Consider the following 10,665-nt stretch of genomic DNA (forward strand, 5'->3'; position numbering starts at 1 on the left):
AATGGGCCTTCCTTCCTGCATCAGCACAGCACCCAGACCATACTTTGATGCGTCCACTTGCAAGCTGAGCTCCTTATCTGGGTCAAAGTAAATGAGGACTGGCCCCGGTTCACTGGTAAGTATGTCTTTCATCTTTTGGAATGCAGCGTCATGCTGCGCGTCCCACAGGAACTCATTCGATTGTTTAAGCAGCTGTCTCATGGGTGCGTTGATCTCGGAGAGGCTCGGGGCGAATTTCGCCAGATAGTTGACCATACCTAGCACGGTCTCCAGTTCTGCACGGCTCTTTGGCGCCTCCATCTCCTTGATGGTAGCTATCTTGCCTGGGTCAGGCTTCATGCCGTCAGCTGAAAGGACGTGCCCGAAGTAGCTCACTTCGGTGGCTCCGATGGTGCACTTGTCTGCGTTGAGCCGAACGCCTCTCTCCCGTGATCTCTCCAACATTGCATGTAGATTCTTATCGTGTTCCTCTCTGGTCGCGCCATAGACAAGGATGTCATCTACTATAGCTGCTACTCCGTTCAGTCCCTCGTATGTCTCGTCGATTTTCCGTTGGAACTCGTCCTGGGCAGAAGCGAGCCCAAATGGTAATCGTAGGAATCTGTATCGTCCAAACGGTGTGTTGAACGTCGTCAGCTTCGATGATTCTGTGGAGAGCTTGATGGACCAGTATCCCGACCTTGCATCCAGTACGCTGAAATAGCGTGCGCCTGTTAGTCTGGGTGTGATGTCCTCTAGTGTCGGCAGAGGGTAGTGCGGGCGCTTGATAGCCTTGTTTAGCTCCTTAAGGTCCAAACATAGTCTGAGCTTGCCTGTGCGTGGTTTCTCAACAATGACCAGTGCACTGACCCACTCCGTTGGTTCGATGACTTTAGCGATGATCTGTGTGTCTTCCATACTCTGTAGCTCAGTCGGCCACGCAGGGCGATCGGTGTCCTTCTCAGTGGGCAGACTACTGGCGTGGCGTCTGGGTCTATATGGATGTGACACTCTCCTGGGAATAGTCCGATCCCTTTAAACACGTCGTGGTATTCTTCCATGATGGTCTGTTTATCTGTGTAGGCATTTACTGACAACACTAGTTTAATGAGGTCCATATTCAGGCATGCCTGTAAACCTAGAACTGGGGGTGCCTGAGTGTCTACTATGTAAAAGTCTAACAACATGTCACGCTCTTTGTATTTACACTTTAACGTGCATGTGCCCTTTACCACTAGTTTCTCTCCACCATATCCTGTCAGTCTGCGTGAAGTAGGCTGTACTTTGCGTTTATCTTGTAAACTGTGATACTCTCTCAAAGGAATTACATTTACTTGTGCACCTGTGTCTAGCTTAAATTTAAGCTCTGTGCCATGTTTTCCTATTTGTATGTCTGCGAAGGCTTGTTCTGTTGCATCAAACCGTCTGTCTGTCACGGTGTCTACATATAGTTCGTCTGACTCTTCTCCTGACTCAGAGCGCATGCTAATCTCGTGTACTGACTTTTTCTGGAAACTACCGGCCCTGCAGACTTTAGCAAAGTGGTTCCATTTTCCACACTTCGTGCATTGTTTCCCTCTAGCTACACAGTTATCTCCTTCCCTGTGAGCTCTGCTCCCACAGTATCCACAGTTCTTACGTGTGTCTGTGTCGCTCGCTCTGTTCGCTCTCTCTGTCCACTCTGTTCTGGGGCGGTACCTCTGTGCGCTATTCTTCTGTTCATGTCTGTGCACCTCGTGTACGAGCTGCTCCTGCGCGCTGCTCGTGGCGCCAGTAAAACTCTTTATCTGTGATTGTGCTAGCTCGTGGGCTCTAGCTATATCTATCGCTTTGTCTAACGACAAGTCTGATCCAACGTTTAATAGTTTCTCTCTTACTTTTGCTGAGTGTATGCCAAACACTATACGGTCTCTAACCATCTCATCATTGTTCACATATGCACAGTCCTTCACGAGTAGTTTCAATGCAGTGACAAATTGTTCAAATGACTCGCTAGGTTGCTGGGTTTTTTCATGGAATTTGTACCTAGCGAAAATCGTATTCCTCCTTGGAAGTATGTATGCTTCGAAATTGTCATAGTAGCTCTTCAATACCTTTGCTTCATCTGCACTGAGAGTCCATGTGTTGTGAATGTCTCTCCCTTTTTCTCCGCTCCACAGTAGCAGGTAGCTACATTTCTCGTCCTCTCCTTTCTTCTTGAGTGGGCCCGAAAACATTAGCCCCGCGTGCTGTCTGAACTTCTTCCATTCTCCCGGTAAGTCCAGAGAATCCCAATTCATCCGTGGCGACGGGACTCCGTTGATATCCATGTTCATCCCACTTCTGACACCATGTCGTATTCGATTTAAAGAGAATAATCTTCAGGACGAGGAGATTGCATTAACACTTTAACTGCCACACGAGATATCTCAGGTTTATTTTTATGTGGTTGAAAGCCACTCACGAGATTTCTCGGAATTATTATTATTTGTTTTTTTAGCGATCTGAAATCATATTGCATCACGCGAGCCTACCCGAGTATACACGAGCACCGCCGAAGATCATATGTGGAAAAAAGCGCCCCCTATCGTCTTTCAGATGACATAAGGGATTTTGGAATGGACTCAATGAAAATGGATGGGGAAAAAAATCCGGTACTCCACATTTTCCAGTCCACTGATCCAGCCGGGGTTACCACAGTTCATTCTGGAGCCTCTGAGCCCCGCTGATCATGGAGTTCTACTGTATTGCGTTGGATCTATACACTTATCGATTTTTTCGAATGGTGATCAGGAATTGGAATATACCAGTTGGATACCATCTGATGTCAGGTAAGGACTCTATGTTATCAGTGTTAGGATAATCAGACTAATTTTGATGAAGTTATAAGCTGTTTTGTGAAATGGGCTCTTTCGGTTTCACTGTAAAAGTCCAAGAGGAAATCAACGCGGCGATTATCCATGCGCGGCCCGAATGTGCTTGCGTGCACGTATAATATTGATCATCTAGCGTTTATTTGAAAACAATTCATAAAAAGGCAGACGAATATCAACGTTGTGGAATATTCCAGTAAAAGACGATTTTCATAGAATGGTCCAGAATGGGCTGTTTTTTATCTCAAAACGGGTGCTTTTCTAAGGCCCCGTTTAGACGGAAACGCTAGCAGGTGAATCCGCAAAAATATTTTTTCGGATGTGCCTTTCGTTTATACGGAAACGGCGTTTTTACGGGGTGAAACCGCAAAAAAGTGAGACTACCTTCCAGGGTGGAATTCCTAGAAACGCTAAACCTTTGCGCTCTCATCTAAACTGTCAAACCGCATAAAACGATGACGAAAGGGTTGTCACGGCTCTGGTCGCGCGTACTGCTTACATCACAGGCATGCGCCAGCGCCGCCAGTAGCCTAGAAGCGTAAACAAAGCATGTCTGATTCTATCCATGGCGATCACCTGAAGGCTACATTGGCAGTACTTTTAACCCTTTCACTGCCACACGACAGAAGGTTAACCCTTTACTATCACACAACCGGCTGTCGTGTGGCAGTGAAAGGGTTAAATACACAAGAATCTGTCCCGCGGCGTGAGTGGACCCACTGTCTGTGAGTGACTCTGCTTTGGTCCAATCACATTCCCCATCCACAGTCTGTGAATCAGAGGCAGAGTAGGGCGGGTCTTCACAGCACGTCATGTGACATATGCGCCAATCGTGTGACAGCGGGGCTCCGTCGTTACAGCCTCGTCTGCACGGAGAATTCCACCCCAAAACGCTCGTCTAAACGCAAAATTAAAAGTGAAACCGCAAGACGACTTTTGCGGTTTCTGTTCAGACTTCCATCCCAAAACGCTCGTCTAAACGTAGCCTAAATGCTCTGAAACGGAAATGATGCGATAAAAAAACAATCTGCCTTGACAGCACTGACTGGAAAATAGTCTTTGATAATGCGATGGGCAGATTAGACACATAGCCATAATTTAAAACATAGATTAGGCGATATTAAGGTTAACATTGGCGCCGATGGTGGCATTCAGGGGGTAAAAAGGAAAAACCCTGCGTGGCACTCAAAGTGTTAAGAGGTTTATTCAAAGGTAAGCATGAGGTAAGCATGAGTGTAACTCCATCCACGGCTGGCAGCCAACTGACTGTCAGGACCCCTTGTCAGGTATACATAATAGGAAGGTGCGCCTGGCACGCCTGTCGTAAAATGATATATTCAAAGCATGAATATTACAAGACCATTTTAGAATAGAGGGAGAGAGCTCCTTGGCGACTCTGCTATACACTGCATTGCTGTCAACAAGCTTGTCTGTGATCCATGGACCACCCGATAATTCATGTAATTATGCTTTCTGATTATTCAATAAATACCATACATGATGTTTGAACTCATTGTCCTGTGTCTAATATTCGATATCCTTTTGTCCTGATTGAGGAACAACCAAATCTGGCTCCACAATATGCATTATAATTTCAGTTAGTAAACATTCTGAAATACAGTATGTACTTGAGGTGTAGCTATGTGTAGGCTACTTCTGCCTCGTCTTACCCCACTCTCCCCTAATGGCTGGGAAAGCTGTCCATCTCTTGTTAGTTTGCTGGTTTACTTCGCTCAGGCCCAGCCCCCCTTTCATCGGGTTGCTAGGCAACGTTAGTCAGGTGACTGTCTGCAGACAGAACATGGCCGACCTGTCAGAAGACCACCAATGAGGAAAAGGCCAAACTTAGCAATAGCATAATCGACTTCTTTTTCATGTCAACATGTAACTACAATTTACCATCGCGGACTAGAGAGTAAACGGCGGCTATTCAAGGTAAACATTAGAACACCGAAAGGGTGGATATTGTTGTGTGCTCCTTTTCCTCTTTGCAAATCTTGTTATCGTTGCTGTTAGCTAAGTTAGCTAACTAACGTTAGAGGCTACTAACCCTACCACCAGGACTGCAGCAACGTTAACGAGCTGTTATTACCCGCTTCCTCTTGCGACAGAGTTATAATAAGAGTACATAAACATTCCGTCGAATGAAAGCATTTTGAAAGCTTGCACACTAGTACAAACTAGCTGTGCTAATAGCTTGCGTTGGGAATTTGGAGTTTTAGTGGCATTAGGTTGGTGCCTCGCTGCCTTTACTAAGTTATCGATGACATATGAATTCACTATGAAATGAAAATGGGGGACCCGATAGGTCTGCATCCCCTTAACACTTGTGTGTATTGAGCCGTACTGTGTTGTACCCATTCTGCAATCTGTTAAATAAAGTTTTCATTCATTCATTCATTCATTCATTCATTCATTCATTCATTCATGACATATGCAGCAAGCCAGCAACAAGTTGCATGATTGCAGATGATGAGCGGGTTGCCACCAGGCAGTATGGCGAATGGCCCGAGCCGGAATAACCATTTGGGAGAAGACGTGCAGATCTGGGAGAGACCATGGACTCTGGAGGAGATGCGACAAAATAGTGCCAATTGGTCACTGGCAGCCGACTCTGGGGTAAGAGACAGAAAAACACTTTTTTTTATGTATTGTGAAATTGTATTGTTTCTTCTGATTTTTAAATGATTAATCATCACCCCCTTGTTGTCACCCACAATCACAATGTTGCGGGTACCACCGTAGCTCTCTAGAAGTGTGTCCCTGATGAATTGAAAATGGGGGACCCTGATGTAAACAAGACGAAAGTCTTTCTCTGGTCTGCATCCCCTTAACAATTGTATGTATTGAGCTGTACTGTATTGTACCCATTCTGCAATCTGTTAATACAGTTTTCAATCAATCAATCAATCAATCAATCAATCAATCAATCAATCAATGTCCCACTACTTTCTGTAATGAAGCGCTTGGTGTGTGTGGCTCAGCTGTGACGTTGTGAAGGTGCCTCTCCCTCCGCAGCTCTTCCTGTTCCTCCAAGACTTCTCCCAGAGGATGCTGTCCAAGACCCACGACATCGAGAAGCAGCTGGACGGCCTGAGTCGGGACACCAAGGCCGCCGACTGCTGCCTGCACTCTGTGTTCAACGACTTCCTTATGCTCTCCAACACACAGTTCATAGAAAATGTAATGTATTGCCATAATTAGTTGTATTCTTATTGTTTTTATTCATGCACTTTATTGTCGTAATCAGCTATTATTTGAATTATACTTCTACTGCAATAGTTGTACAAAACAAATACTAGCCTACATGTTTACAATGAGCATCTAGTAGTAAGTATGTATATATTTTATTAAAACATTTGTTTTATTATTTGTTTCCTGTATCAGCGAGTATATGATGAAGAGGTAGAGGAGCCTGCACCCAAGGCCGAAGCTGTGGAGAGACAGCCTGAGCAGGTAAACAACAACAACAAGGACACACAGGCGGTCTCTGAAATCCCTCAGTGCCTACACAATCAGAAGCTACTAACCCTACTACCCTCAGTGCCTACACAATCAGAAGCTACTAACCCTACTACCCTCAGTGCCTACACAATCAGAAGGAAGCTACTAACCCTACTACCCTCAGTGCCTACACAATCAGAAGCTACTAACCCTACTACCCTCAGTACCTACACAATCAGAAGCTACTAACCCTACTACCCTCAGTGCCTACACAATCAGAAGCTACTAACCCTACTACCCTCAGTACCTACACAATCAGAAGCTACTAACCCTACTACCCTCAGTGCCTACACAATCAGAAGCTACTAACCCTACTACCCTCAGTGCCTACACAATCAGAAGCTACTAACCCTACTACCCTCAGTGCCTACACAATCAGAAGCTACTAACTCTACTACCCTCAGTGCCTACACAATCAGAAGCTACTAACCCTACTACCCTCAGTGCCTACACAATCAGAAGCTACTAACCCTACTACCCTCAGTGCCTACACAATCAGAAGCTACTAACCCTACTACCCTCAGTACCTACACAATCAGAAGCTACTAACCCTACTACCCTCAGTACCTACACAATCAGACAGAAGCTACTAACCCTACTACCCTCAGTACCTACACAATCAGAAGCTACTAACCCTACTACCCTCAGTACCTACACAATCAGAAGCTACTAACCCTACTACCCTCAGTGCCTACACAATCAGAAGGAAGCTACTAACCCTACTACCCTCAGTACCTACACAATCAGAAGCTACTAACCCTACTACCCTCAGTACCTACACAATCAGAAGGAAGCTACTAACCCTACTACCCTCAGCACCTACACAATCAGAAGCTACTAACCCTACTACCCTCAGTACCTACACAATCAGAAGGAAGCTACTAACCCTACTACCCTCAGCACCTACACAATCAGAAGCTACTAACCCTACTACCCTCAGTACCTACACAATCAGAAGCTACTAACCCTACTACCCTCAGTACCTACACAATCAGAAGCTACTAACCCTACTACCCTACCCCCAGTACCTACACAATCAGAAGCTACTAGTACTAACCCTACTACCCCTCAGTACCTACACAATCAGAAGCTACTAACCCTACTACCCCTCAGTACCTACACAATCAGAAGCTACTAACCCTACTACCCTCAGTACCCACACAATCAGACAGAAGCTACTAACGCTACTACCCTCAGTACCTACACAATCCGACAGAAGCTACTAACCCTACTACCATCAGTACCTACACAACCAGACAGAAGCTACTAACCCTACTACCCTCAGTACCTACACAACCAGACAGAAGCTACTAACCCTACTACCCTCAGTACCTACACAACCAGACAGAAGCTACTAACCCTACTACCCTCAGTACTTGCACAACCAGACAGAAGCTACTAACCCTACTACCCTCAGTACCTACACAATCAGAGAGAAGCTACTAACCCTACTACCCTCAGTGCCTACACAATCAGACAGAAGCTACTAACCCTACTACCCTCAGTACCTACTAGGGGTATAAAGGTACACGTATCCGTACCGAACTGAACCGTTTCAGTGTGTACCGTACGGAACGGCTGTGTAGTGTACCGAACGAATACCGAATTAACCACTAACGACCGCCCACCGGGGGCTGTTTTTTTCACAATCTAATATAATTGACAAGTCGATTATTCATTTCAATATAGAATATTCGTTGACAGCCCTACAAGTACAATTAGTTACTGCACACTACATCACCCCTGAGTGGAACATGGAAAGCCAAACTTTCCCCCACTGTACCGAAAACCCGTACCGAACCTTGACTTCAAAACCGAGGTACGTACCGTACCGTGGTTTTTGTGTACCGTTACACCCCTAGTACCTACACAATCTGAAGCTACTAACCCGACTACCCCTCAGTACCTACACAATCAGAGAGAAGCTACCAACCCTACTACCCATCAGTACTTACCTACACAATCAGAAGCTACTAACCCTACTACCCTCAGTACCTACAGAATCAGACAGAAGCTACTAACCCTACTACCCACACTCCATGTGTTACTGTTCAGTAGGTTCCCTCAGTGCAGTAGCTATTCTTCCTTGGGTCCACCAAAAAATTACATTGTGACCATGCAACATAATACTGACATCAAGGGCGATGGAGCCCTGCTGGTGTGAAAGGCCTATGAGTGATTCAGTGATATCACCAGCTATAGAGCTGCTTTGCATCCAAAAATAATCCCTCTTCTCATCTCAAACTTTTGCATCAGAGAAACACCATACGGGTCCATCATGTACAGTGTCATTCCCACTGGCTCCTAGGTTATGTGTGGAGGTGGCAGGTGGCTTGAGCTGATGCAGAATCAAGACTGTAGACATGCAACACAAGAATTGCTGTCATGTGGTGCAAAATCACGGTGTACTTGACCATTATTATGGAATTATACCCTATGTTCACTGTATTTAGTTATACATTTAACATACTGTACTCATCACCCACAAATCCTGTAGCAGTAGTAGTCTTTTTCTTCTTTTTCTTCTTCTTTTCTTCTTCTTCTTCTTCTTCCTTCTTCTTCTTCTTCTTCTTCTTCTTCTTCTTCTCTCCTCTTCTTCTTCTTTCTTCTCTTCTTCTTCTTCTTCTCTTCTTCTTCTTCTTCTTCTTCTTCTTCTTCTTCTTCTTCTCTTCTTCTTCTTCTTCTTCTTCTTTTCTTCTTCTTCTTCTTTCTTCTTCTTCTTCTTCTTCTTCTTCTTCTTCTTCTTCTGTCAACAGTCTTTGATTTAGGCAGTGACTGAAAAGATACAGGCTGAAGCTTAATGCTCCTATATTCTTATCTTAAGTGAAGCCTCCTAAACAAAAACAAAAAAAGAATAACAAATTCAAGTGTATTCACATTTGTAACTTTCAAATAGCTATACAAACCATTTTTTGGAAAACAGATTATTTACATTTAATTATTCTTGAGTATATATCAGCATTGTTCCACAAGTTAACCCCAACAATAGTAATACATCTCCTTTTAATCCCTTTCTTAGCAAAAAAAGAAAAAAAAAAAAAACCTGGCACACAAGCCCGGGAGTAACTTTGCTTTAGCTCTGTACATTGAATTGAATGTATCTTCCTCAGGAGAAGACTCGAGAGCAGAAGGAGGCAGAGCTGATTCCAAAGATGCAGGAGGCAGTGAACTATGGGCTGAGTGTTCTGGACTCCGCTTTTGAGCAGCTGGACATCAAAGCAGGAACTCTGACTCGGAGGACGAGGAGGCCACAGATAGGGTGGAGGCCATACTGGAGCCCAAGGTGACATCTCATGTTTATGCTAGAAAAATGTACTTCGGGTTCTCAGAGAAAAATATATTAATTAATGCAACCTTATTTACACTTGGGAGGAGGGCGGGGGGGGGGGGGGGGGGGGGGTGTTAATATCAGAATATCAAGCTTGGAGATCTGGAGGTAGAGCAGTCGTCTGGTAATCAGAAGATTCCTCCCGGTTCAATTCCGGCTCCTCCCAGGCAGCGTGTCAAAAAGTGTCCGTGAGCAAGACGCCTTAAACAGTACTGTATATTTGTATATCTTGTATGTCATAAATGTAACAGTACTGTATATCTGTATGTCGTAAATGTCATGACTGTACTGTATCTGTATATGTCGTGGTATGTCATAATGATCAATCAAACCTAGCCTCTAACTGCTCACGATGAGCAGGTTGGCACCATGCATGCCATCATGGGTCTGTGAATGAGTGAATGAGTGAATGTGAGGCATATGTTGTAAAGCACTTTGGATAAAAGTGCTATATAAAAGCAGTCCATTTACCATAAGCAGACTTCAACATCATCACAATGTGTAACTTATGTCATAATATACTAGCAGGAGGGCGTGGCCCTGATCAGTAATAGGTGCATTTTATGAAATTCCTTCAGCGGGTGTGCTATTGGTGCATGGAGCAGTCCGATAGGTGAGGCAAGATTCTTTGCTAGCATTCATATAACCAGGGTTATATTCATAACCTTTGTTATGAACCATTTGCAAGCCATGGGATCAAAAGCAGTGGATGAAAGCCTATTGAAAAGTCTAGCGTGATGGTATGAACAGCTTTAGACAGATCCACAAAGAGCGCTGCACAACGCTGATGATTATCAAGGGCAGTCGGAATATTATCACTAAGGAAACCACCTGAACCAGACTGATGATACTTAAAAACTGAGCGCCTGCTCAAATAATCCTTGAGCTGTTTATTAATGAAGGATGCCAGAATTGGCTAAGCATGACAATTTAGAAACGGGGGATAATTATTGATTTGTCGGGGAACCCCCCTCTTTTAAAACAATGGATTACATGGAGGCT

The 10,665-nt window shown here is 44.5% G+C and overlaps 1 protein-coding gene across 1 annotated transcript in view; it reads left to right on the plus strand.

The window, feature by feature from the left end:
• Nucleotides 1-4,630: 4,630 nt before the first annotated feature.
• The window catches only part of washc2c (WASH complex subunit 2C), a 68,969-nt gene continuing 62,934 nt past the window's right edge, over nucleotides 4,631-10,665 (plus strand). The window contains 6 exon segments of the mRNA XM_084321885.1: nucleotides 4,631-4,766; nucleotides 5,272-5,450; nucleotides 5,850-6,014; nucleotides 6,219-6,287; nucleotides 9,446-9,554; nucleotides 9,557-9,618. Coding sequence (XP_084178011.1) covers nucleotides 5,301-5,450; nucleotides 5,850-6,014; nucleotides 6,219-6,287; nucleotides 9,446-9,554; nucleotides 9,557-9,618 — 555 coding nt within the window. The 5' untranslated portion in view covers nucleotides 4,631-4,766; nucleotides 5,272-5,300.

The sequence above is a fragment of the Notolepis coatsorum genome, assembly GCF_963971535.1.
Source record: "Notolepis coatsorum genome assembly, chromosome: 9".
In the NCBI taxonomy this organism is placed as follows: domain Eukaryota; kingdom Metazoa; phylum Chordata; class Actinopteri; order Aulopiformes; family Paralepididae; genus Notolepis; species Notolepis coatsorum.